The sequence below is a fragment of the Daldinia childiae genome (assembly GCF_008694065.1).
Source record: "Daldinia childiae strain JS-1345 chromosome Unknown Scaffold10, whole genome shotgun sequence".
NCBI lineage: Eukaryota > Fungi > Ascomycota > Sordariomycetes > Xylariales > Hypoxylaceae > Daldinia > Daldinia childiae.
The window spans coordinates 653991-681920 of NW_022984651.1; the positions used below are offsets into that span (position 1 = coordinate 653991).

The following is a 27930-nucleotide window of genomic DNA, read 5'->3' on the forward strand; positions in this document are numbered from 1 at the left end:
AACAGTTAGTGTTCAGGGGGCAGCTAGTATTACAAGAAAATTAAGGAAATCGCGTTTCATTTCGTGACTTCAAATTTGATTTGAAGAAACCGCTAGGTTAATGCATTGCGATTTGATACTTTTCTCGTTGTTTCCTTTAAGAAATACGTGACTTGCAACTCATTACCTCTCAATATTCAAGTTTCTTCAACCGACTTACTGCAACGTTATTGGGTTTCCCCTATAACTAACCAATTTCTCGTTTTATCTATGTAAACTTTTATATGGCTAACCTAGTCCATGACATGTAGTCAATCGGATGGACGCAGCCGGGTACAGCATTTGTTCCTGCGTCTAAGCCTTAAGTGCCTGGCTAATCAACGCTATTTGTGCGGACTCGTGGGAACTTGAGTTTACGACGTCGTGCTCAGAACCCGAGTATGTGGTTCATTGAGTCAGTATTACGTCCGCTTAGCAACGGCGCTGCGGTCAGATGAACCTTGATGTACTACCCCTATCTATCTACATTATGGTATCACAACATGAAGCCATTTAATTAACTCGGTTTTCTAGATTGTCCGTCTCACTTGAAAAAGGAATGAATTGATGGATTTTTTTTTCAAGCGAAGGCACTAATACTGCCTGTGGTCGTGGGGAATGACTAAAAGAATTCCCTAAAAGAGAAAACAATATAATTAACCTCGCTATTGTATTAGCGCATTATGCTAGGGTCCCTATACGCAAGAAGAGCTTTATCTCTACATAGTTTCCCGGGGCGCTGCTCGCTAAACGCCGAATCCGATCCCGCGGCTGGTTAAATTCGCCTCGATGCCACCCTCGATGCCACCCTCGCTCCCACATTCCTTTTCGCTTCCCCAGATCCACCTGGGTCAAAGGACTGGCCAGTAGCTACCCAATTCTGCGAGCCTGGTCGAAAGAGCAGAAGGTACCCCGGATCTATCTGATCGAGGAAACCCACCCTCTCTCGACTTTAACCTGGCACCACACCATACCATCTGCCCTTCAGCGCGGAGAATTAAACCAGTCATTTCGTCAATCGGCAGGCGTATGTCGCCAATCATCGTGTAACCAATCCCAGAAACCAATGGGAACTCCCTCGCCGTCCAGCTGCCCTCCTTTTCCCCTTTTCGCACGTGGATGTCGCGGCGAATCGCCCGATGCCAAGAGCAGAGAAAGCAACATGGTCTTATATAGCGAGGCAGCCACACGTGTATGTATGTATGGAATCGCGGCCCAGCTCTAGCTCTTTATTTTGTCGGCCACATGTCGGTGCGCTCAAGGCGACTTTAGCCGGCATGGGAGATAGCTAAGACATTGTGCAAGAAGCTGTCGCCACAACTACTATGTGTAGGGAGGAAGGAAAGGGGATTTCTGACTCAGAATCTCCTCTTCTTAGGGCATCGATTAGCAAGCAAATAGGCAGGTCAGCAGCCAGACAGCCTTGTTCCACGGCATACGGTATATATTATCGTCCCTTGCGCGGGAGACGCCCGACGTGCCCGAAGCTGAAAGCCGATACCTAACGATGGGGGCCGCGCTACCGAGCCTAGCTAATTTTTAGAAATCTAATTTCCACCTCCTGCTGCCGCAGCTAAGTCCGCCGAGAACGTAGTGAAAGCAGCCAAGGTAAGAAATCAAACTATCGTCGCGCGCGTAAGAGTACGACGCCTTGGCCTGCCTGATTCCTGGGCCGGGCGGCTGCTCCCGCCTCGCATCGTGGTTTGGCATGACCCTTTTGGACCCCATCTGTCTGCTAGTCTACTTTGCTTTTACATACACATGTCGGCTGTGGCATGTCCGTCTTCCGTTCCATCGAGTACGTAAAACAAAACACTTCCTGAGCAGATACTCACATCGCGGACTCCACCCGCGGCTCAGGAACGAAATTGCGCTTACGCGTGCTGTCGAAGCTTAATTATCGGACGCCATGAGCTAAGTCTAGAAGCGCCTCTTCTCTATGTCGTGATATAGTGCTTGATATTTAGCGTGGAAATACAAAGTGAGTAAGTAAAAAGTAAGTAAGACTAGCCTGCATGACATGGCATAGATGGCTATTATTGGTATCGTATTCGTTGTTTCTATTCACGTAGTTTTCCAACGGTAACATAATAGTCTGTACTACTAGCATGCGCGTGTTCGAACGATTCCCCGGCGAACTACTTACTATCTTTGGAGATTGAGCCCGAGACTGCACATCATGAGTTGAGGATGATAGGAAGAAAGAAAGGTCTAGCCATGGCCAATTTAGATATAGAGACTTGCCCAGGTAGACGATAGTAACGATAATGTATTATCGAAGCTCTAGAGACAAGACGACGACGATACATTGCAATTCCTCTTGACGAAGGTCACCGAAAAGGCTGCATCTGTCGTTCGGGGTTTGATCGATCGATTTTTAGTTTAGCAAGCAATATCGAGTAGCAACGTAAGAAAAGGGGGCGTGCCGGATATCCGCCCAACTCGCACGACAACACAGAAATCTAAGACGTATCACCAATTGCGCCAGCACCAAACCAAATGTCGCATAGATTTGTTCTTTTTGAGATACTCCCTATGTGAGGTTAAGCTACAGAATGCAAGCAGATGAGTTGAAAGAGGAACAAATCCATCATCTTCGCAAAAGCTCTTTCTGACAAAATAGAAACCAGAGGAACTGCGCGAACACGCCGACGCCTTCGCCCTCAAGCCAACACTAGGCTAATTCAGTTCTATACTGTAGCTTTCTATGCGCTCGCTCGCTGCCCAAAAACCTAACTAACTTAGAACTTGTAAACCTGGTCCTTGGAGTAACCCAGCTCCTTGAGGATACCAGACAGCTCGCCCTGATCCGTCGGGCTGACCTTCGTACCGGAAACAGCCTTGTATAGACCCGGAGGACCGCACACGAACACCTTGATGTTCTCGCTCTTAGGCTCAGGTAGGACAGTCTTCAGGAGATCCTTGGTGATGAATCCCTTACCGCCAACCCATTCTTTAGGAGGGTTATCCAGGACGTAGAAAGCGCGGAAGCGGTTGGGATACGTGTTCTCGAGCTCGGCGAACTCGTGCTTGAGCAATATGTCCTCCTCGGAGACGTTGCCAAAGATGAGCGTGACCTTGGTCTTGTCGTCAGGGTTCTTGAAGATAGCGCGGGCTAACTGGTACATAGGTGTAATGCCCGTGCCACCGGCGACTAGCGCGATGTGATCGTGCTTATTCGGGGTCCACGGGTACTTGGGTAGCGGGCCCTTGAAATCCAGGCGCTGCCCGGGCACCATGTCGTGCATGTGCGTTGACATGGGGCCGTTGGGGTACTTCTTCACGATTAGCTCGATGTAGCCCTTGTCATCTGTGCGCCTCGTGTATTAGCTAAAGTTATTTTCATCTCATCTTTATAGAGGGGACTTGCCCTCATCGCTCGTAGGAGTGTATGGCCGTACGACAGGCTTCTGTCCTTCTTGCTGGTACTTCGTAAGCAGGGCGCTAGCCACTACCATACCCGAGACCTGGTCGTCTTCAGGCAGTTTGAAGATGAATTTCTTAGTGTTGTGGTTGATGATCTGAACGTCCTTCAGCAGCAGGGAAATAAAGCCCTGGTCGCCGCCGAGGAAAGCCTTCTTGGGCGGCCCGCTTGCGACATCCTTAGCCTTGGCCACGGCCGAACCGGCGCTCTGCCCCGAGTAGTACCAGTAGCCGGCACCTGCGGCACCAGCAGCGCCCAATGTGTAGAGGAGGGTGTTAGAAGAACCGCTCTTGGCGGGCTCGGTGGCATATGTGCGCGAGAGGAGATTCTAAAGTACGAAAAGCACATGTTAGTATACAATTGAGCGCAATTGAGACATATTTCGAGCTCTTGAAAGTCAAGTAGTTAAACTCGGAGCTCCGGATAAAACTATTGTATGATGACTGTAGGTGTTTGATTGTACTTACCCGCTTCAGCGGCTGAGCCGCGCGAAAAGCTGATCTGGCGAACATCTTTTATAGGATAGGACCTAGGAGGATGGGAACGGAGGTTAGTGTCTATAAGAACCAATTGAGGTTCAGAAAAAAACAGCTTCTAGGTCCGAATATTTGCTGTTTGAAATTTATTGGAGGTTAAAGAAAAAAAAAGGTACGTCAAGAAAATACTCTGTGCCGTATGGAGTTTCCTTGTTAGCCGTTACCATTCGGCAAAGGTGCCCACGTTAGCTGGTTAGTTAGTGTTACCTTAGCTAGCAGTAAAGGTCGGACGAGCTTGCTAAACCCGATGGCATGATCCTTGGATATGACGTCATCACGTGATATGGTGTAAGCTTCGGCATGCGAGATTGAGACAAGCTTACAAATTACGTCTTTGTATCGAGGTTTGACAGCATTGGTTTAAACAGTTTACGTAGGTATCTGATAGTTTTTTGTGGCTGGGCAACATGAATCGTTCCATTTTTGATACTGTCGATATTCCACTAATAGTTGGTTACGATCTAACTTGTTAGATAAATCTTCAACTTTGAGATCTCATCTAAGGTGAAACTTTAGAATATTTTGGTAAGTTTGAGGTCGTGGATTGTCTTTAGTTATCTTGACAGATAGTTAAGCCAATGTTCTCCTTTTTAATAACTTCAATATAAAATAGTTGCGTAAGTAAATACTATATAACAACTCCAGTTATGTCGAGGTCAAGTTACTCTCAAAAAGAGTCTCTCATCTCTACTCTCACTCAACTTCTAGGCAACTTCCTAAAATGGAATACGGCAAATCTCAAGCCGGCTTCCACCAGTCATGGTCCCTGTCGGTTACAGCGTTGAAGAATCCCCGCCCGATACGGTAAAGAGAATCCGACGAAATGATTCCCGTCTACTACGTTGCTGAATTACTAGAGTCTATATTAGATAATGTAGACTTTAACAAGTTCAATTGCTTTTCGCCAAGATCATACTGATATCTCATGTATTGAGTTACTTTGTGCCGTGATCATAATGTCAGAAAGATTGCGGCCTGCGAATGGCCATCGATGGATGTTGCTGCTTGTCGGTACTGTGAGTTGGCTGGTGAACGCGGTATATGGCCAAAGCCCACCCGCCGCGTATTTGCGGACGCCATCCACCCAACAGCTTGAGTGGCATCGGCTTGAATACTACGCATTCGTCCACTTCGGGCCCAATACCTTCACAGACGAGGAATGGGGAAAAAGTCAGAGTACTCCTGATGTCTTCAACCCGACAGCTCTAGATACGGATCAGTGGGCCAAGTCTTTTGCAGATGCCGGTATGGCGGGAATGATCTTAACAGCAAAGCACCATGATGGCATGGCGCTATGGGATACAAACACGACGACGTATAAGATTGGTAACGGAGAATGGGCAAAAGATCGTGTTGAAAAAGGTCTCAATGCGGACGTCGTGCAGTTAGCATCTGCCTCTGCGAAGAAATACGGTATCAAGTTCGGTATTTATCTGTCGCCGTGGGATATACACCGTGATCCAGCCATGCCGAAGCCCAACTTAACCGGTACCTTGTATGACGAGCCGCAGATTTTCGGCGATGATAACGCTGGCGATTATAATGAGCTTTATTATCAGCAATTAACCGAATTGGTTACAATGAAGCTGAGCGATGGCTCACCTGTCCAAGTATCTGAGTTGTGGCTCGATGGGAATAGCGGCTCCGATACTGTGCAGACGTTCAACTGGACAGGTTTCCGCAACATCATTCGCGAGCATCAGCCAGGCGCAATCATGTGGGGTCACCAGGGTGTAGATGCTCGATGGGTGGGAAATGAGGACGGAGTGACGGTAGAGACGAATTGGCACACGATCAGTAGGACTCAGGATCAGCCGCACTATTCAGGCGACGAGCTACAAACTGGTGTACGAGATGGTACTTATTGGACCCCAGCGGAAGCAGACGCGCGCATACGAGACGGCTGGTTCTACCATTCTAATGAGAAGCCAAAGACAGCCGATGCCCTGATGAGCATGTATCTGCAGTCGGTAGGTCGAAGCGTAAACCTCTTGCTCGATGTCCCACCCGATACGACGGGACAGCTTCCCAAAGGCGACGTAGATGTACTACTGCAATTCAAAGCCCAGCGCGACGCATTTCTCAACCGTGAGCTGCTTACGTCGGGGCTTGCAGTAAACGCAAGCAGCATCCGCGGTAATAACGCTACACTCTACGGGCCAGCCAACGTGCTTGACGGCAACAAAGATACGTACTGGGCACTTAACGACGAAGAGGGGACGGGATGGCTGGAAGTCGATCTCGGTGGGATTTACGCTGTAGACGCTTTCATTACACAGGAGCATATTCCCCTGGGCCAGAGGATTGGTGGGTATACGATTGAGGCTTCTGTAAACGGCGTTTATGAGACACTTGTGACAGGCACATCACTGGGATATAAGCGTATCGATAGGTTGAATACAGCTGTCGAAACAAGTAAGATACGTCTTAGTGTCACACAGGCGAATGCTACACCGTTGGTTAGTAGCTTCCAGGTGCTTGGTACGCAAAAGGGCTCTTCGTAATTATCCTAGTAGGTAGATGGGGGAGTATAGCTACCAAAAGCGTTTAACCGCCTATTGAACTCCTTAATCCTATTTAGAGCTCGTATGAATCTAGTTTGAAAACACGTAAGATGTTCAGTTGGGAATAAATAATTCTTTCTCGTTATCATATGATATTCAAAAGATATCAAGTTAGAGGCATACGTTATCAATAACCACTACTAATGCTGATACTCAAATGATATGAGCGGCATTTAGACCTTGCATAACACATAGAGTCTTTGGAAGAATATAGTTGATAGAGGATTTCAATGCCGGGGGGCTATTTTATGCATCGACGTTAGGTATTTGATGGCGATCAGTGACTTGACGTAGTATTCAAGGACCCTGTAACACGAAAATGGAGCCCTACTAAGGATCAAGTTCTCTTGTATGTTATAAACACGCAGTTGTCTCTAAAATTAAACAATGTTCCAGATTCTTGATTATGATCATAGAACCCCTAGGACGCCTTCAGACTTGGGAGGCAGTTGTGGGTTGACTTACATAAAGTATGAGTTTCCCATAAATTTGTCATTAAAAGTCATAGATATCATCAAATATAACGCTCTAACGCTCAAAGATTCTTAAACTCGTCATAAAAATACTTCTCCAATATGAGACAAGCCATAGTTGCCGTCTTGTTCGCAGCTCTCGCTGCGGCTGCGCCGTTGGCCTCTCGTAAGCATACACCATCTCAGCTTAACTATATCTATGCTAGCTTACACATCTTACGAATCTACGTAGAACAACCAGGGTCCCTGAACGCGATCCAGCGTCGACAGTCTGTAACACCTGAATTCGACTCTGATGAAGTAGTCACCAGAGATGAGCAGGTTACCCCCGAATTCGATGCTGATATTCAGTTCAAGTCCAAACGTATTGGAGAAACTAAATTCGATATTGAGTTAGCTCATTAAGCTATGGGGCTTTGACTGATGGATACATTTAATACGGACTTAACTTATACTTGGTGGGGTTATGGCTTTGGAATAAGATGTTGTGATATATTGGAGTGCTAGTGGTATTGCTGTGTCTTTATTATGGGGGGAGGATATAACACGATCGAGTTCTGCGAACCGTACATCGTAAATAGCGTAGTACAAGAGGGGTTACATGAAAATACATAATAGAGATGTAATTTTACATCTTGCTTTATATGATAGACATTAACATTAAGGGTTCATTTAGCAGCCAAATATGGATACTTCTAGACTATTTTCCTTTTCCCTCACTACATCAACTAGGGCATATCGATGATCTATCTCGTAAACGAACCTCTGTAATAGTCTATGTAGTATATCAGTTCATGAATGATCTCACACTTTGGAATACACCTCCTTGATCTAGTCGGCGTGTCGTAAAATCGTGGGTATCGTCGGGTTTCCCCGCAATTTTCGCTTCACTGCCGAGATAATCTAAAAATATATAAAGTGAATGCATCCTAGACAAAACGAGATATTAGCCGGGAATGACCTTATAGGTTGGGAAAACGAATAGTGTTAGCTATATGGAGGCAAGATCCGATACTGCTCATAGAGGATAGAGGTCAAATAAGCATGACTAAATATACACCAGATTAATAGCACTATATCCCTCTACTTGCCCCAGTGGACTGGTATTAGGATGACCCGTGGTCCGGAGTATATAGTTATATCCCACCTTAGCCGTGTTTATCGGTTCTCTTTGCATTCTTTCTGTTTTGTCTTTAAGTAGAAAAATAGTAAAGATGCAGCTCCTCACAACCCTCTTGCTTGCCGCAACGGCAGTTCAGGCCCACTGTAAGTTAGACTTCACCCCTTTATCTATCCGCAACCCTGCCTAACCATTTCAGACACGTTCCCACGACTTGTCGTCAATGGCAAGTCCGAGGAGGCGGACTGGTCTGCCACGCGCAAGACCAAGAATGCCGATAGCAAGACTGGTGTCTTGAGCGCAACGAGCCCGGATATCCGCTGCTACTCCTCGCAGAATGCGGCCAACATCATGACTGTATCTGCCGGCTCGACCATCCACTACATTTCGACGCAGCAAGTGAACCACCCTGGTCCTACGCAGTATTACCTAGCCAAAGTTCCTCAGGGCAAGAGTGCCTCGAACTGGGATGGTTCTGGCAGCGTCTGGTTCAAGATTCACACCACGACGCCGACCATGGACAAGAACAAGCAGCTCACCTGGCCTGCGCAAAGTAAGTTTCAATCCCCAAGACTAAACATAACGGTTGGAGTAAATAATCTAACTAATTATTAGATGAGTACGTGTTGACCAATGCAACTATACCTACTGCTACACCCGACGGAGAATATCTGCTTCGCGTGGAGCAAATTGCGTTGCACCAGGCCATGCAGGCGAACGGCGCCCAGTTCTATCTCGCATGCACTCAGATCAAGATCACTGGAGGTGGAAACGGGACGCCTGGCCCTCTTGTTGCTCTGCCAGGAGCCTACAAGACCAATGACCCTGGCATCCTAGTCAACTTGGGCACTATCCAGCCAGACTCTTATATCCCCCCGGGCCCTGCTGTATGGAGTGGTTAAGCATACGTAGCCGAGGACTATCCTCAACAATAAACCATAACCTCTGAATTTCAATTGATGCCGGCTTGTAAAAGTTAAAAAATGTGTTTCAGTGTGATTGGTGATTAATTGATGTAAAGGGGAAAATATCGTATAGTGGCGGTCCCATTGTGACATAAAATGACAACCAACCCAGCCTTAAAGTTGTAAATATACTATAGATGACAGCTAATAAGTAGCCAACCCGTGTCAAACTACTTGTTTTGTTATTTCGGGCTCGTATGCAGATATTACGAAGAAGGTCACGTCAAATATTGTATTAGACACGTACTATGATGAAACCTTTACGGGACTTGATTTTCAGCTGGCTATTCAGAATGACATTAGTTCTATACCATAGGCTATTCCAGCGGTACGGTAATTCTTTTCAGGTAAACACTCTCGTTAGTAAACCGAGGTAGTAGGGCATTTCTAGGGCGCCAGAAGGGTCTAGTAGAAGCATCCTATGTTCTTGCTAAGGTGGCCAGACAGTTTAAATAGTTAGAAAGTAGAGATGATGAGCCGTAGAGAGGCGAGATGAAGTTGACTTGTAAAAGCGCAAATGGGTCCAAGGTCGAAAGCATAGGAGTGACGATTCCTACGGTAGGGTAAAATCTTATTAAGAGTTATGGCATGGCTAATTTTTATTATTCCGCATGTCAACTCAATTTGATTATTAAAATTCTTATTTGTTTTATAGAAAGATTCATCTGGACTGTAACCTATATGATAGAGTTGCCTATACGTTGTATATAACAACTTGGCTATAAAATATAAGTGATCGTCTTTCCGAGAGCTGAACGAGGGTCGAAGGTCCCACACATAGGGCTGATATAGCTACTAGCCGTTTTTATTAAGATCAGATCCGGGAAGAGATCCGAGACTCAAGCCATTTATGCACGTAATAGTTCAATTATTTTACTTGTATGATGTGCATAATACAATTCAATCATCAAGTTACATCTTGTAAAAATCCTTTCCTTAACAACGTAGATAATCTTATTTAATATTTTTTCAACCTGAGAAATGTAACTTAGCTTAAACTATGTCTTGAGTACGTAGGTAAGTAATTAGCTGTCTATAAGTATTCAACATAATGCTTCAATAGTCATTTTATTTCTATCAAGTACTAACGTACTGGATAAACGGAACTTACATTTCAATTATACGGTATTATAAATAGGATTCTTATCCCTGCCCATTAGTATCACACATGCGTGTTATGCCGACGGAACACCGTTTCCGGTGTCATTAAGCTGAATCCTTCAGCCCCCAAAATACCTAACCTAACGAAGTACCTAAACGAAACCGACAGCGAATGCCAGGGCTATTTGCAGAAGAAAATATGTTACGGTACCATCGATCCTCAAAACTTCGCAACCACAACCTAAATAAGTCTTACCTATTCACAACCGTCAGAACTACGTTATGAAATGAAAGCAGCCCGGACCTATTGTGCATATGAAGCCGAGCGGAAGGATTCGAATGGCACTAGAACCATACAATACATTATGCGCTGCGACGCGTACATTGCCACACCGACCGGTGTGTTTAGAAAATAGGTAGGAATAGTCTTTTGAATGTGACCTCCTATTTTTTGATATTGCTATTATTTGATACCGCGTCTCTTTCCGTGGCAACTTTGATAACGGAGAATAAAAAGTCAAAGCAATGAGCAGGCAAGGCTTATCTGTATATGTTACGCCCAGGGGCGTGTAAACTAATATTGGCCGTTGACAATTAATTAATCTTGCATCAAGATTATCAATTACCTATTAGAATGGCATCTTCTTATGCTGTGCGACAATAAGTATGAAATAATTTTTATTAGTTGCAATAATGTGCGAGATACCTAAGTTATACAATTATGAAAAAGACTTTTCAACCGTTACACTAACACATTTTTGTATCCAAGACGAAAACCTCTACATGTTCGAAAGTCTTCATCTTAAATCCGCTGCAATACCCCTAGCAATCCGATCAGAAATGGCCATTATAGTAATCATAGGATTCACTCCGCTTGCCGAAGGGAATACGCTCGCATCTGCGACATACAGGTTTTCGGTCTCCCACACCTTACCATATTGATCCACTACACCTTTTTCTTTGGTTTTACTCATGCGGCAAGAGCCCATCTGATGTCCAGATACCAGCTGGGCGTCGGTGAAGTCCGCCTGTTCGAGCTCTCTGATCCAACTAGCAAACCTGGCATCATCTACTTTCCTTTCGATAGCCGGTGTGCCACTCTTGAAAGACGGGACGCTTCGAATCGGAGGGATCAATTCTGTGGCTCCCTGGACGTAGCACATCTTGGCGACAGCGATTACCCCGGTTTGTATACTTCCTCGATCGAACTTTGACGGCGTATAAGCGACAATAGGGCTTCCGTCGACGTCTGGATATACCGAGCCCGTGTCGCGATCACGCGCTAGAGAGAGGAAGTTGTTCATATGTCGAAAGCCTAGAGCATCGACCTTGTACTGCAATCCGCTGTGCCATGGAATTTGCAGCATGGACATGAACGGCTGTAAGAGGCGACATCAGATATACCATACGAGAAATGAATAACGCGTATAGAACTCCACTCACAAGCATATTCGCTATTTCGACACGGACACCATGGCCTTTACCGTCGAGGTTCTCGAATTCGTACATAAGGCTCGTCAAGATTTCATCTCGGCCGTGTTAGTACGTTATCTTTGAACGGAGTTAAACTTACCTTCCCATCCCCTGACTTCGTCTTTGAAGATGGATAGCGTAACGCTGCAAGGGTGCACGTAGAGGTTCTTCCCGATATGACTGTTCTATGTAGTGTTAACGACTCATCTAACCAATGCAAACGAAGACTAACCTTCAACCCGCTTCTTAATAGAATAAGGGGGCTATTAAGTGAACCACCTGACAAGACGACCTTCTTAGCTCTGATGTAGACCTGTTTCTTAGTCTTGGCCTTCGTGGTTTGCACGTTGCCATCGGCATCGCGAGGTGTCCAAGTTCCCACAACCCCAACTGCTTTCTTCGATCCGTGTTCATCATCCCAAAGTATCTTCGATACTTCAAATCCTTCCACGAATTGAGCGCCGGCTTTCGCTGCGGCAGGTAACCAGCTAACGGCAGGTCCTTGCTTCGTACTTGTCCGGCAACCAAGAGCACAAAAGCTACCACAACTGTGTCTAGAGGAACCGGAGTTCTGCGCAACAACCCTAGAGTTCCAACCAAGAGCCTGAGACCCCTCGAGGATAACTTTGTTGCCGTGATTTAGATGCACATGCGACTCGCTAACCCCCATCATCTTATAGGCTCGGTCCATCGAGTCCTCATAATCAGCTTCCTTGAAGAAGTCCAATCCATGTTCTTCTACCCACTCAGATCTGACTTCGTCCGGAGTCGCGATACTTGCACTCCAGTTGACTGTACCTCCCCCTCCCCAGCAGCTTCCCGCGGAAATAAAGGTCGACCCGTCGACAGTTGACATCGAGCCTCCGCCTTCGAACAAGCTGCTCATAGTGTCCAGGGTTAGAGGAAGCTGGCTTGGCTGGAAATAATACCCTTTGTCGACTACGATGACGCGGTGACCAGCTTCCGCAAGTACTTTCGCACAGACGCCTCCACCACACCCGGAACCAACGACGAGTACATCAGTTTCGACAGTCTCGCCTTCTGGAAGCGGATCGTGGAACTGCAGGAACTTGTAATCTATCGTAGGCCCAGGCTTTGGTTTTCTAGCATCTTCCGCATATTGCTCATACCCGCTGATCCTCAGCAGGAGGGGATCAGTTGCGCTCCAAGCTACTTTTCCCATGACCAAGAAGTTCTTAGCAAGCATGGGCCAAAGAAATAGCCAGGACCGTTGCCATGATTGGATGATGGCCTCTCGTACAGGTGTTGACTGTTTGGTAAGGGGTGTTAAGGACCCAGTGCTGATTAAGCTACCGAGTCGTGTTCTATGCACCTTGTTAATGCTACTTCGATGATATGCCATAAGACGGAAAAGGAAAGTATGTGATTCCATACAAAATGGCATTTAGAATGAAGCTAAGCTGCTTTACTGGAGTCGGAGACAAGTTGGCAATGGTACCTTTGAGAGCACCGACGAACTTGGGATTATCCACAGGCCGTGCCGACAGATATTCTCGGAATTCTTTGGCTGTAGGCGGATTTGTCATTTTCCGCTGAATTTGTCGGTAAAAGTCGTCAAATTCATCTTGAGTGATAGTGATACCATTGCTATTCGTCGCCTTGGATTCACCCACAACTACAGAGGGAACAACCGAGTCAACGAGTGCAAACAACGCCTGCCATTGGTCCTCCGTAAACACGTTATCTGTCATTGTTATTTTTTTTCGATTGAATATACTCAATCGATTCGATCTTGATTTAGTAGAATTAGGTAGGTAACATGTTTGAAATGGATACAGGAGAAATATCACGAAGCGAGAAGGTTGAGTAGATCGATCGTAAGGAGGCAATCCTTCAGGTACCGTGCCACCATAGGTCAAAATAAATATTTGTTACATTTACTCCCCGTCTCACCCCCCCATCCCATCCTTCACGCCCCTGATACTCCAAATGTCGTGTAACTTGGTGGCTGTAAAAAAAGTCCTACATACCTACCTACACCAACTTCTTAACAGGTAATCATATGATTTGGTGTGGGTGGTTGCAAAAGGCCCAGACTTCTACGACCCTACAAGCCTTACAGGATGAGGCAGTAATTTCCTTTGCAAAAGATATCTCTCCTCGGCTTCCGAACCCATATACTTTATCTTTGAAGTAACTAGAAATTTCATGAGTTCCATATCCCAAGTCTTCAATTTTCTTATTGTCAATTCCTTAGCATAGGGGCTTACGTACCCTTTTTATTCCAAGATGTCGGCGGATCAGTTTGTCACCCTCTCGCCTGCTGAACAGCAGGCAGTTCTCAACGGACCTGCACTACTGCCCCCCGACGGAATGGAATCTGACTTCTTTAACCCGCCAAATCATACTGCTATGGCATTTATCGCGACTACTCTTTGTCTCGTTATATCATCGCTTTCTGTTATTGTCCGACTCTACTCTAGGTTTTTGTGCACCAAAACACCCGTTATTGAGGATTGTAAGTATTACTGCATTGACGGTTACTTATTTTCAAGTAGAATGTGTTTGACTAATGTTTAATAGACCTAGTCATAGCAGCTTTTGTTAGTGCAACTCTATATAATCGCATCGTGAAGTGGATATACTGATCTAAAGACAATTAGGGGACCTATGTTGGTTATATATATGTCACTTACTGGTTACTCCACGATATTGGATTCTTCGTCCATCAATGGGATATCCGGGTCAAGGATATGACCACGCACTTATATGTAGGCGAATCTCAATTCAGTTAGACGTCTTGTCTTTATGATTACCATGTCTTTTCTAACTAGACCAGATCGTTCACATAGGAACCAATCTATATTCAGCGACCATGATCATAATGAAAGCATCTATTCCAAAAGAATGGTGTCGTATATTTTCTCCTCATCGATCAAGAGTCGGCTTCTACTGGATATGCCATACCATCATGGTTCTAAACATTCTCTTCTACGCTATCGCGATTCTAATAGAAAACTTCTCCTGCTTCCCACACGATCGAATATGGGATCAACTGATCCCAGGAAGTCAATGCCTTAATATAAACGCTATTCTTATTGCTGGAGCAAGTATTAACATTGTCCTTGACTTTATGATCCTGATACTCCCACAAAGGGTAATCTGGGGCCTTCAAATGTCCAAAAGCAAGAAGATTGGTGTTTCGCTAGTTTTTACTATTGGTCTCTTGTAAGTGCACGTCCTCGCACGCCCGGCATACATACCTAGGGAGGGAGGGCTAACACCAATGACAACAGCGCCTGCGCATCCGCAGTTTCTCGACTTGCCTACACCATCAAATACTATTTCACCGAAGATAAGGCTTATTGGCTAGGGGCATTATCTCTTTGGTGTATCGCCGAAATGACATGCATGTTTTTCATCTTTGCGGGCCCTGCCATCCCAGCAGCATTTAAAGGATCTCGTTTATTATCCATGTTATCTACGACGTTCAGATCATGGCTAGGCACGTCTAAAAAGACCACAGATATTTCTGATCGCAAATGGCCGCTCCCGGGACAACGCCAACCAAGCACGTTCAAGCGCTATCGGAAGATGGACGAGAACAATGTCCCTCTCACAACATTATCGTCAATCGACCAGATGGGGCCCGAGTTATCAGAGCCTAAAAGACCGACGCCGGGAGTGGAGTCAGGGATCGTGTTCACGACGGAATTTACTACGAGGGAGGAGATACTTGGGGATGGAAGACAGCAAGAGGGGTTTAGGAATCATTGCCCTTGGGAGCCTGTTCCCCATGCACGATAGTCGTAGGCTTTTCTTCCTAGTAGCGACAACAGACGCGGCTCGTATAGAAATAGTGAAATGCCGATTTTATAAGTCGAAGCACCGTTACTGGGGCCACCCTAGTAAGGACCACCCATTTCCCATACAAAATCAACAAAATCACCTATTCATAACTCATCCAAGAAAATAGCTAAAAATATACAGTCTTTATTTTTTAACTCCTTACTACTATAATAGCCTATGTAAATTTTTCCAAATTTTAGTTATGACCATTTTGTGGTAAAATTGTAAGAAGTGTTGTTTTTGGTCATTTTTTAGCATTAAAAAGTTTCAAAAATATATGGGAATTTTATATACTTTATTATAAAGGCTCATAACTTCCACAAAAAATTAGCTATACACTTGCTTTCAATATTAAAAGTTGCATTGAAAATTTCTCTATCCAATTATATAAAAATGGGATTTTTACTATATAAATTGGCAAAGTTATAAGCATTAATGATCGTTAACAGCTATACATATAAATTTGTATGTGTATCTGTTAGTGTGCTCATTTGTAATCATTTTGCCATGAATATTGATCCGATCTTTTTTTCAAATTTTGTACACAATAACGACACTGTACTATATTTAAAATTAAAATCCTGATATTTTTAGCTATTTTCTTGGATGAGTTATGAATAGGTGATTTTGTTGATTTTGTATGGGAAATGGGTGGTCCCCACTAGGGTGGCCCCAGTAACGGTGCTTCGACTTACTAAATGAAGTACCGAATACTTCATAATATGTCAGATAATTATATTGAATTAGTGTATATATGGGAATTGATTTGATATCCACTGGCTTGTTGTTTGCCATTTGCAATTCTTAATCCAATAGTCAGGAGTATAGATTTAGGTGGTAATGTACGTCGGTATCGTTTACGGATCCTTACTCGTTTTAAGGCTGAAGAAGAGGCGCTGGGGATAGAGAAGGTAGCAGTGCATAATACGCTATTGAGTAGAGAGCTAACCGCCTTATCTCCGCTTATATGACCGTGTTGTGACGGTTAAGGTGAACTACCTACCTATTCTACTCATTGGTGGAAACGTGGAAACGTGCTTATATTGGGGTATTGGACTCCTTGGCTGACACATTGGTATGCACTTGATTTCACGATCAGAAGTTGAAGTTCACCGCCAGATCTGTACCGCGAAGTGTCCAAGCCAAGGTGAAAAGGCGGCATTCTTAGACGCGGCATCTATCATGATAATTCAAAGTAAATTGAGGGTGGTTACATGGCCGAATCGACAAGGATTCCCGATTGCTGCAGAACTGGATGTTGGTCAGTTGGACGATCCTTTCGATTAAAGATGCCTCGGTATCTTCAATGTTACCTTCGCCAATGCAATATCTGATCCTCCAACACCCTACTGCCGGTATGGTGCTGTCGTATGCTCGATTAGAGCTATACGAGGATAGAATTTGGACAGGTAACAGATTTTCAAAGGCAAATTCCATTATTGCCTCAAATGCTTCCTGATTTGATGCAGTGCAACAGACTAGGGGACGGGCGTAGCCGCTTTCTCCCCATCACCTGCAGAGCTTCGTAGTCCTAGAATATGATCAGATATGAATGAAGCTTGTTGGGTTCTGTATGTATTCTGGGTAGTCTATATCTAGCCGTGCAACGTGATAATTGTTAGGCCTGCGAGTGTTGGCTTTCAACTTCCAAAACTTTTACTGTTTCTTGAGTATAATCAAGTGTGAAATTGAAGTCGTTGGACCGTGTTAATAGACTTCTCCAAAGACAGCACGTTTATGATATAATGGACCTCAATGGACATACTAGAACCTACCACCATGGTAATGGTCGGTCAGGGGGTAGTCTCCAAGAAGGTGATCCAGTCTGTGTCGTTGGGATGGGTGAGAATTCTTTCTACAGCACTCTCTGATATGAAATAATATACTAAGCCAGAAATACAGCGTGTCGTCTTCCGGGTGATGTTCGATCGCCTACTGAACTATGGCAGTTCCTCATGGACAAGAAGTCTGGACAGGGACCCATCCCTCCAGAACGTTACAACATCAAAGGATTCTACTCTTCGAAGGGAGATAAATCCGGACTGACGAATGTGGACGGTGGGTACTTCATACGAGAAGACATTCGACAGTTCGATAATGAATTCTTCGGTATAAACAACTATGAAGCTACATATGGTCAGCAAGTAAACTCATCTCCAGTACTCCTAGAAACTAACGATGTACAGTACGTTTAATCATTCGGAACCCCAAACCATCTTATGCTCAACGCAGAGGAAGGGCTCCTAATAGGCTTACTCTTGATTCCCTGCTAATAAAAACAGATGGATCCGCAGCAGCGCAAGCTTCTAGAGGTAGTCTACGAGTGTTTTGAGAACTCCGGAGCATCTCTCAATGATATGTCCGACTCCAACACGGGAGTATACGTAGGGAACTTCACCCAAGACAACCTACTCATGCAAATGAGAGATCCCGATGATCTGCGGCGCTACCAAGCTACTGGATCTGGGTTGACCATGTTAGCTAATCGAATCAGCCACACGTTCAACCTCCATGGCCCAAGGTAGGTGTTCCGTCCTAAAAGGGAATTTGCTTATTGGTGTGAAAACCGCTTACAATGAGACTCAGCCTAACACTCGACACGGCATGCTCGTCTTCGATCTATTGCCTGCACCTAGCTGTGGCTGCCCTCAAAGCAGGAGAATGCGATGGGGCAATCGTGGCTGCTTCTAACTTGATCATGACCCCAGGACCACATATTGCAGCCATGAAGGCCGGCATGCTCTCTCCAACCTCAACATGCCACACCTTTGACATCTCAGCTGATGGCTATGCACGAGCTGAAGGTGTAAACGTTGTGTATGTAAAACGTCTGTCTTCGGCTATCAAGAACAACGACACCGTTTACGGTATCATTCGTGGAACAGCGGTCAACTCGTAAGTTTTAAGCCCTTTTCGGTCATCTGCATTATGTTAATATCCATGTTAGGAATGGTCGAACCCCTGGAATGATATACCCCAGTGCAGACTTCCAGGAAGTCGTAGTTCGCAAGGCTTACAAAGATGCAAACCTCGACTTCTCCGATACAGACTATATTGAATGCCATGGAACTGGGACGGAGCTAGGAGATCATGTTGAGTTGAATGCTTTGGGAAATTGCTTTTCTAAAGATAGCAGGAAGCCCCTAATGATTGGAGGTGTGAGTGAACCCCTTTTCTTGTCTCGTGATTTGAAATATGCTAGAAAAAGACGAGACATGGACGTTATAACTTTCACCTACTAAACACCCATAAAATACTCAGACAAAACCGGCTTTTGGGCATAGCGAAGCAGCAAGCAGCCTTACGTCGCTGATCAAGGTGGTCCTAGCCTTTCAACATGGCATGATTCCGCCCACTCGCGGGGTTGAGACACCCAATCCAAAACGTTAGTTAATTCCCTTCTACTCACCGAGATAGGACCTTTGACTGACCTCGTGATTCCAAGTTGAAATGGACCGCCATAATATGGAGGTTGTTACTGAGCCCCAGCCGTGGCCAAGGAAAGTTCAACGAGCCAGTCTCAGTTCCTTTGGCTACGGGGGCGCTAACGCGCATGTAATACTAGAGTCTGTTTCTAGCTACACAGGTAATTTACCCCCAACCGCGAATGGGCTACATGACAAATATCAGCCCCTATTGCTACCAATATCAGCATCGTCACAAAAGTCTTTGGAGACTCGTACTGGCCAGATATATCAGCTTGCCCAGTCGTGCGATACTCCGAGCATCAGAAGCCTGGGCTATACTTTAGCTGAGCGCTGGACGCATTTAAGATATCGGACGTCATTGCTTGTAACACCTAGTCAAGACGGAAAACCAGAAGACTGGGCAATTCAGCCAGCTGAAGGCTCTCATTATAGCGAAGTAGATTCGTTAAACTTCGCATTTGTCTTCACAGGTCAAGGAGCGCAATACCATGGTATGGGAAAAGCACTTCTTGATAGTAGTCCAGTTTTTCTTAGCACTATCAGAGAACTAGATCAGGTTCTCCAAAGTCTTCCCCCGCCATATGCACCCGGCTGGACTCTGGAAAGCATGATGCGGGATAATACTGACAAGAGCCTAATCAATGAAGCCGTGAGGAGTCAACCGATATGTACCGCTGTGCAGATTGGCCTCGTTAACATTTTACACGCCTGGGGTGTTCAGCCCTCTGCCACTATAGGCCACTCATCTGGCGAAATCGGGGCAGCGTATGCGGCGGGCCTCCTAAGGTTAGTTCTTCTACCCTAGACTCTATCGCGTGTCGATGTAGATAGGACAGTACGTTAACTATGACATACAGCGCGTCTCAGGCCCTTCTTGTTGCATACTTTAGAGGGTATGCTGTAGCAGAGAACCCCACTTCGGGCGCTATGCTTGCCTGTGGACTTGGTGCTGAAGAAGCCGAAGCGATCATACAGAAATGTGGTCTCGTAGGGCAAGTCTGCGTTGCCTGTTTCAATGCACCTGAGGGCGTCACATTGAGTGGACCGAAGGGCTGTATTGAGCAGATACAATTGGAACTCCAGAATCGCAAAACATTCTGTCGACTCTTAGAGACAGATGGTCAGCCCTATCATTCCCAATGGATGAAAAATGCTGGTACGTTATACGAGAAGTTGCTTGAGCCCTACCTTGAGGATAAGCTTCGGGATACCCCTTTTAGTGCAAATATGTACTCCACCGTTTACCACAAACAGGAGGGCCCCAAACTTGTTGATGCCTCGACACCAATGGCCGAGTACTGGAGAGACAATCTGGAGAAGCCGGTCCGATTCCATTCGACTTTACAGCATCTCATCCGGGGCCAGAGGTTCCACCTTATCGAAATAGGGTCACACTCAGCACTAAAAGGTCCCATAAATCAAATTCGGAGAGCTGCGCTGCTCGATGAGCGAGCTATTCCGTATAGTCCATCACTGATTAGGGGACAAGACGCTCATCTGAGTATGATGAGACTCGCTGGCAGATTGTTCACTTACGGTTATGAATTAGACTGGAAAGCTGTTAACTCCATTCCAAAAACAAGTCGTGTCTTGTTTCAGGGTTTGCCTCCATATCCCTGGGATTATTCGGCCGGCCTACAATGGTTTGAGCCTCGTGAGAGTAGTGAGCTACGAAACCGCCCTTTCATTCGCCACGAGCTTCTTGGCTCCCAACAACTTGCCGGGAACGGCATCGAATGGAGCTGGAGAAATGTTCTGCGCCCGAACGAGATGCCGTGGATTCGCGACCATAGAATTGAAGACCAAGTGGTCTTTCCAGCTACAGGTTATTTCGCTTTAGCCATGGAAGCGGTAACCAGGGCCAGAGCGGCAAGTGGAAACCCCTTGCTTGGGCGTCCAACCTTTGATTTACATAATGTCAGCATTAATTCTGCTATGGTGGTGCCTGAGGACAGTGACTTGGAGCAAGTGCCTATAGAGCTGCACACTACCCTTAATACACGGAGAATATCCTCCAAGACCTCCTCGGCGAGCATATACGATTTCAAAGTATCTTCCTGGACCGCTGGCCAGGCCACCGTCCACTGCGTGGGAAGTATTAGAGTATTCGATACACTACCTGAAGCTGCAGTAGGATTCAACGGAGTCCTAGGCTCAAGTGGGTATAGAGATTGGAATATGGGCCGATGGTATGAGAAATACGCAGAAGAAGGGATGTTATTTGGGCCGTATTTTCGAAACTTAACCGGTGTGCGAGCTGACAGCGATCAAGTACGTTCCGATGTTTTATGTACTACTAAAATCAGTTCGCCCAGGCTTAGGGACTCAGCCAACCGTTATCCTGTGCATCCTGTAACGATCGATGCCTGCCTACAGGCTGCTCTGATTAGTGCTACGTCTGGAAATCCTGAATATTTCCGAGCTTATGTACCAGTGTTCATCTCGGAATGTCGCATCAGGACACTGGCGCTTCCGGATGACGATAAAGAACAGAAGGGGGTTATTCACACAACATCCCAACGAACTGGATTCTCCAGCCTAAGAGCAGATTCTACCCTGCGGGATGGCCAAGGGGTGTCCCTCGTTCAGATGAAGGGTGTTCGATTGACCATGTATATTGGGAAAGTGACTAAAGACGAGAGCCGCAGTAGTCCCCATCTACAACGGCACCCTGTGACGGGCGTGAACTGGAAGCCGGATATCATGCGGCTTACGCCGGACACAATGCCTCGACTACAGGATTATATTGCGAATTTTATTCGAGATCGACCCTCATCACCGGGTGATGACGAGTGTAAGGGTATAATCAGCGCAATACTAGACTTAATAGGCCATAAAAACCCTCGGATGCGGGTTTTAGAGATCGGAGGATCAAATAAAAGTACAAGGAACGAGTGGCTAGAGTTACTAGCTGACGGAACCGCGTTCCCCCGATATAGGTCATGGCTGTCAACTAAGCCAGATGATGAAGGTAGAGTTTTGGCAGATACTAACAAAACCGGGTTCGAAGTCGTGATTCATATTGTAAGTAACAGACATGGCGTTGAACTGATCGGAGTAGCTTATAATTCTTTAGGACGATGCATCTCAAGGGCTCTGGAAGCATTCGCCAAAACACCTTACATCTCTCGTCAATGACCACGGGATCATAATTGTCTACAAATCCGATGGTATCATAGAGGAATTAACGGCAGCGAGGTTTCAGGTAATAGATATCGAAGATCGCGTCATCGTGGCATTGCGTAGAAAAGAACAGAAGGCTCTAGACGGACGAAGCGTCCTCATAGTCGTACGTATATATATCAGAAGTGAACTTACCTTCTATTCAACTAACACGGGTATCAATAGACTCGTGAGGCATCTCCGTCGCTACAAGGCTTCATTTCCGATCTGACGGAACAGTTGGAGCAGACACACGGGACTCGTGAGATTCGCACCGTCTCTCTAGCTCAGCTTCCAACGATAGAGATCTCCGGGAACACAGTTTGTGTTTCACTAATAGAAGTGGAACGACCATTGTTGGCCGAATTGAGTCAGTGGGATCTGGAGCTTCTCCACAGCTTGATCAACTCAGTGAAAGATATCGTCTGGTTGGTTGGATCAAACCTGATGGGTATCCCTAACCCCGATCTTACATTAGTACAAGGGCTATCTCGTTCCATCATGGTCGAGCAGCCATCATTGCGGTTTGCAGTCATCGACGTTGGCTCTGTTGAGGCCCTATTGTCTGACTCGCGGAGTTCTTGTCAAAGTGTTGTCCGCGCGTTAGAACGGTACGAGAAGATCGACGATAGAGAATTCGTTCTTTCGAATGGCCTCCTTTGCGTCAGCCGCATAGAGCCTAATACCACTATTAATTCGGTGTTTCAAAGCCGGACTCAGAAAGCACCCACATCCATGAAACAATTGACACTTTCCCAAGCAACCCCAGCTCAGCTGTGTATAGGCAAAGTTGGCATCATGGATTCCTTATATTTTCGACAGAGTTGTGATCCGCACACCACCCCACCCAAAGGCTTCATCGATGTCGAAGTCAAAGCAGTCAGTCTAAACGCAAAGGATGTGTATACAATGAATGGACGTGTCGAAACTAAGACCGGTACGTCAGCTACCGAGTTTGGCGGGCTAGTGACAGAAGTAGGGCCGGACGAATGCAACTTCAAAGTAGGAGATCGAGTGATTGTGCTCAAGCCTAATAACTTCTCGACGATTGAACGAGTCCCCTCTTGGACCTGTCATAAACTGTTGGCGTGCGAGGATACAACGGTGATGACAACACTACCAACTGTATACTGCGCCGCCCTATACGCTATTCGCGACTGTGCACGGGTACGATCCGGAGAATCAGTCCTTATTCATTCAGGTGCCGGCGCTTTTGGTATCGCCGCAATAAGTCTAGCACAGCGAGCTGGTGCGGTTGTATATGCCACTGTTGGTTCGGAAAAGAAACGAGAGTTTTTAGTCAACCATCTCGGCCTGTCTGCTGAGCATATTTTTAGTTCCCGGAACGAGTCGTTCGAGACTGAATTGAACGCTGCGACTGGAGGCAGAGGAGTCGATGTTGTTATCAACTCTCTGGTTGGAGATTTGATGCATGCTAGCTGGCGATGTCTGGCTCATTTTGGCCGATTTGTAGAAGTTGGCAAACGTGAACTAATTGACGACGGTAGGTTGGAAATGGACATATTTTCCCGGAGCACGACCTTTACCGCTTTCGATCTTAGTGAGATGTTTTTCCTCGAGGGAGAACACTATCGAGATATACTGGCTGGGTAAGTTAGCATGCCTCTCTTTATCGGTGACACCCTGCTAATTTCCATGGCTGTATTTGCAGTTTGGTCAAGGATGTCCTTGAGCTGTATCGCTCCAAGCAGATCCAACCCGTACCCATCACAACTTTTGATGTTTCGAACATTGCCCAGGCATACCGCTATTTCTCATCCAGGGACAGGATAGGGAAGGTCGTCATTTCTCTTGATAATCCAAACAGCCTTTTAACTGTGAGTTCGGCCTCTTGCCGGCCTGTTATTAGTGGTAATAATGCTGACCACATGCGTCCCAGGTTGCACCCCCAAAGTACATCACAATACTTGATTCCACGAAGGTGTATCTTCTTGTCGGCGCTCTTGGGGGTTTAGGGAGAAGTTTAGCGCGCTGGATGATGTCACGAGGTGCGCAGAAATTCGTTTTCCTCCAGAGATCAGGCTGTGACAAGTCGAGTGCCCGGGAGTTTATAGCTTGGTTAAGACAAGAAGGGGCATGCACCACGGTGATTAAGGGCGATGTCACAAAGTTTGACGACGTGGTGGCAAGCATAGCAGCCTGCAAAGACCTTGGAGGGCCTATCGGTGGTGTATTGCAAGCTGCAATGGGTCTTCATGAAGATATTTTCAGCGCGATGACGAGTGAGGTTTGGCATGAGAGCGTAAAGCCTAAATGGGCGGGTACGTGGAATCTTCATACCGCACTTGAAGGACACGACGAAGCTCTCGACTTTTTCCTCATGACCTCTTCCATGAATGGGACTACCGGATTACCAACGGAAAGCAATTATTCGGCAGCGAATTCTTTCCTTGATAGTTTTGCACACTGGCGGAGGAGCCAAGGCAAACCAGCCGTATCACTTGCATTAGGAATGGTGTCTGACGTTGGCTATCTTCACGAGAACCCCAAGATTGAAGAATTGCTACTGCGTAGAGGAACCCAGCCTCTAAGCGAGAATGACGTTCTTCTGCTTACCGATATCGCGATCGGAGGAGTCAGTAGTCACCGTGGGCTAGGACAGCAACAAGCAGATATTGCACCAGCTCATATACTCACTGGCTTGGAGACTGGGAATCTTCGAAAAATAATGAATCAAGGATTTGAAGTGTCTAATTCGACCCTGGAGGATCCTCGAATGTCCATACTAGCGGCTTCAATAGAAGTTGCTCACAATTCTACGGGCTCAAACGAAATTCGAAATTCGGAAGGCGACCAGCAGATCATGAGGACTCCATGGATGAGGGGTCTACCTCGGGAAATTACTGATATTCTCAAACCAGAACTTACTGGGGCGTCGTCTTTGAAGGGATTAATATTACGAGTCTTAATTAAGAGGTTCTCGGATTTACTACTCACACCAAGAGACCAAATCAACCCCGACAAGTCGTTTGCACAATTTGGGTTGGATAGCATGATCGCGTCGGAGTTTAGATCGTGGCTTTGGAACTCATTTAAGGTGGACGTGCCATTTCTGGACCTTTTGGGTTCTCGCAAGTCTTTGGATACTGTAGCAACACTTGTGGAAGCAGATTTACTATCACGAACTGTAGGGTGTGAAGTAAAGGAAGTAAAGGAAGTAAAGTCTTAACCCCTTCAGAAATGAAGGTTTCAAACGGGAAAGCGGCTTTCAGCAGTCACCTGACTTGCTGACATATATAATCCCTGTCTGTACATAGAACCCAAACAATCTTATCTGATTGATAATTTGGCTTGGCATAATCCCGGGCCAATTAAAGGATTACAGGTACATAGGTACTGTATATAATCGACGATGCTTGCAAAAAGCCCGTACCCCAGGTCTTATCTTACTGTCTTTGGTTTATCTCTTCAAGGATTTATATTCATAATACCTCTAAATAGCTTAATAACCCATTATTAGATGACTCATAAGTAACCGCTGTGTTCAGGCCTGTCCGTCTGCCTGCCTTCGCTGTCGGCTTCGGCTTCGGCTAGCCGAACTAATTCTTATTAAATACACCTCCTGTCTACTCCAAACCGCTTTTTCAATTGTTCCATGGCATTTACTCCTTAGTAGTTGCTCTTATTCTAAGTTTCTTACCAAGCTACTGTAATATTCCTAGTTATGACGACGCCAAAGAACCAAGATGATATTGAAGCGGCGCCCGATCCCGTTGCAGTAGAACTAGCCAAGATCCCAATACCGACTGCTACGACCGTCAAGAAAGACTCTGATCCATTCCTCGTCGCCTTTGACCAACCCTACGATGCTGATAACCCATTAGACTGGCCAACAGGCCGTAAATGGATGGTGACCGACGTCTTGTCCGCTACAGGCTTTAACCGTATTATGGTTTCGACAATTATGGCCCCGGCATTATCAACCATCGCCAATGAACTCAACATGAGCTCGGCCAAATCGGCCATGTCTCTTTCTATATATCTCTTAGCCACCGTCTTTGGACCGCCCCTTATTGGTCCGTTGTCGGAAATATACGGTAGAACAGTTATTCTACACAGTTCCAACGTCTGGTTCCTCGTTTGGAATATTGTTTGTGGCTTTGCTCCGACAAAGGGCACACTTATTGCAGCTCGTTTTCTTGCAGGCTTTGGTGCCAGCGCTATATATTCCCTTGCCGGTGGTGTTCTTGGTGATGTGTGGAGGCCGGAACAGCGAGGCAGTTCGCTAGGAGTCTACTTGATTATCCCCTTGCTTGGTGCAGCAGTTGGTAAGTCATCCGCATAAGATTCGATGGTGCTTAAAGGAGATAGATCTCCTCTATAATTGGGTGGCTGCATTAGACCGGCCAACGTATCTAATTAGCATCCCAGGTCCTATAATTGGTGGTTTTATGGCTGCGCGAACGACTTGGCGGTGGATGTTCTGGGCTACCTCTGCATTCCAAGCTGTCATGATATTGGTGTCTTATTTTAGTTTCCACGAGTCGTACGGACCACTAATACTCCGACGGCGTGCCCAGCGCCTTCGCGAAGAAACTGGAGAGAGTCGATATCATACTCGAGGCGAAATAATTGATGGTAATAGGTCGGCCGTTACCATTCTAGTGAGAGCTCTATCACGACCGGTTCGTCTCTTGTTATTCCATCCCATTATCCAAGTTTCAGCCATTCTATCAGGATTCAACTACGGAATCTTGTATGTCGTTCTCTCTACATTTTCTGCTCTGTTTACGTCTCAATATGGCCAGTCAGTCGAAATTAGCGGACTACACTACATCGCTTGCTCCCTTGGCGAGTTGGCTGCTTCGCAGGTCGGTGCTCCTTTGATGGACCACTTATACAAGCGGCTACCGGCACATAAACAGAATCCAGAGTCTCGCATACCGCTAATGTTCCCCTCAATAATCATCACATGGGTTGGTGCCTTAATGTATGGGTGGACGGCTGCGTATCGGCTGCATTGGATCTTAGTTGATATCGGAGTATTTATCATGTTGTTCGGAATGCAACTAGGCGGCTTACCTAGTAAGTGGTATTCAAATAATTTGTTGATAACTTTTATTTATGGCAGGAATCACTAACTTGAGATTTCTTAGTAACGGCCTATGTTATCGACACGTATGGTGAACACACAAGTAGCGCCATGGCGGCACAGCAATTTCTTAAGAGCTTAATGGCTTTCCTATTCCCGTTATTCGCCCCAAGCATGTACGCAGTGCTTGGATACGGATGGGGCAATAGTGCTCTGGCCTTAGGGGGCTTAGTGCTTTCAGTCCCTCTCCCGATATTTTTATGGAAGTATGGGGTAAGGTTGAGGGCCAAAGCAATTTCGACCTATTAAGTAAGAAATATGGAGAAGGAGAATCTAAGGACATTCGCCCTTTAACCCTGAAATATTTCCTCCGAATTCTATCCATGTTAGAGCCTACCTTCTTAGTATGTGGATAGTCCAAGAAGAATCACTTCAGAATGCTCGGGACAAGATGCTTGTCTACACTCTCTTTATCATTGAGTCAGCTTATGACAAGTGACTAACCTAAAGAACTTTAGTATCTAGGTACCTATATAGGTTAATGCCTTACTTAGGTAAATAGTCTCATAATAATTTGGATAATAGTTTTAATTAAAAACCATTATCTTATCTTATTTGAAATTTACACTATCATGCTGATACTTAATTGTATTTAAGTAGTCAATTTACAGAGCTTATAGAACCCCAAGAATTCGTGCACTTCAACGTTAGGTCAAGGATCATTATCATAATATCTCGGATAATAGGCTATACGTTAGCATAGGTAAGTAATAATTAGGAAGGGCAGTATGGCTATAAGATAT

General features: G+C 45.7%; 5 protein-coding genes across 5 annotated transcripts; 3 read left to right on the top strand and 2 right to left on the bottom strand.

Moving 5' to 3' along the window:
• Positions 1 to 2759: 2759 nt before the first annotated feature.
• On the bottom strand, positions 2760 to 3954 carry GL218_07923 (NADH-cytochrome b5 reductase 2; the record flags this gene model as incomplete). Its single annotated transcript, XM_033584703.1, has 3 exons — positions 2760 to 3328; positions 3389 to 3770; positions 3910 to 3954. 3 exons carry the CDS (start codon positions 3952 to 3954, stop codon positions 2760 to 2762), a joined length of 996 nt encoding a protein of 331 aa, XP_033441194.1.
• Positions 3955 to 4973: 1019 nt separating this feature from the next.
• On the top strand, positions 4974 to 6482 carry GL218_07924 (Alpha-L-fucosidase 1; the record flags this gene model as incomplete). Its single annotated transcript, XM_033584704.1, has 1 exon — positions 4974 to 6482. The coding sequence occupies one exon, from the start codon at positions 4974 to 4976 to the stop codon at positions 6480 to 6482; it is 1509 nt and encodes a 502-aa protein (XP_033441328.1).
• Positions 6483 to 8229: 1747 nt separating this feature from the next.
• GL218_07925 (putative endo-beta-1,4-glucanase D) lies at positions 8230 to 9037 on the top strand (the record flags this gene model as incomplete). Its single annotated transcript, XM_033584705.1, has 3 exons — positions 8230 to 8281; positions 8335 to 8688; positions 8751 to 9037. 3 exons carry the CDS (start codon positions 8230 to 8232, stop codon positions 9035 to 9037), a joined length of 693 nt encoding a protein of 230 aa, XP_033441200.1.
• Positions 9038 to 10998: 1961 nt separating this feature from the next.
• On the bottom strand, positions 10999 to 13386 carry GL218_07926 (Long-chain-alcohol oxidase FAO2; the record flags this gene model as incomplete). Its single annotated transcript, XM_033584706.1, has 5 exons — positions 10999 to 11580; positions 11645 to 11730; positions 11775 to 11859; positions 11907 to 12999; positions 13070 to 13386. The coding sequence occupies 5 exons, from the start codon at positions 13384 to 13386 to the stop codon at positions 10999 to 11001; spliced, it is 2163 nt and encodes a 720-aa protein (XP_033441198.1).
• A 4380-nt stretch (positions 13387 to 17766) lies between these two features.
• GL218_07927 (Lovastatin diketide synthase LovF) lies at positions 17767 to 27436 on the top strand (the record flags this gene model as incomplete). Its single annotated transcript, XM_033584707.1, has 14 exons — positions 17767 to 18005; positions 18071 to 18379; positions 18432 to 18642; positions 18746 to 18869; positions 19464 to 19698; positions 19770 to 21183; positions 21289 to 21936; positions 21989 to 22201; positions 22261 to 23684; positions 23747 to 23912; positions 23975 to 25222; positions 25775 to 26363; positions 26467 to 27120; positions 27192 to 27436. The coding sequence occupies 14 exons, from the start codon at positions 17767 to 17769 to the stop codon at positions 27434 to 27436; spliced, it is 7719 nt and encodes a 2572-aa protein (XP_033441199.1).
• Positions 27437 to 27930: the final 494 nt, after the last annotated feature.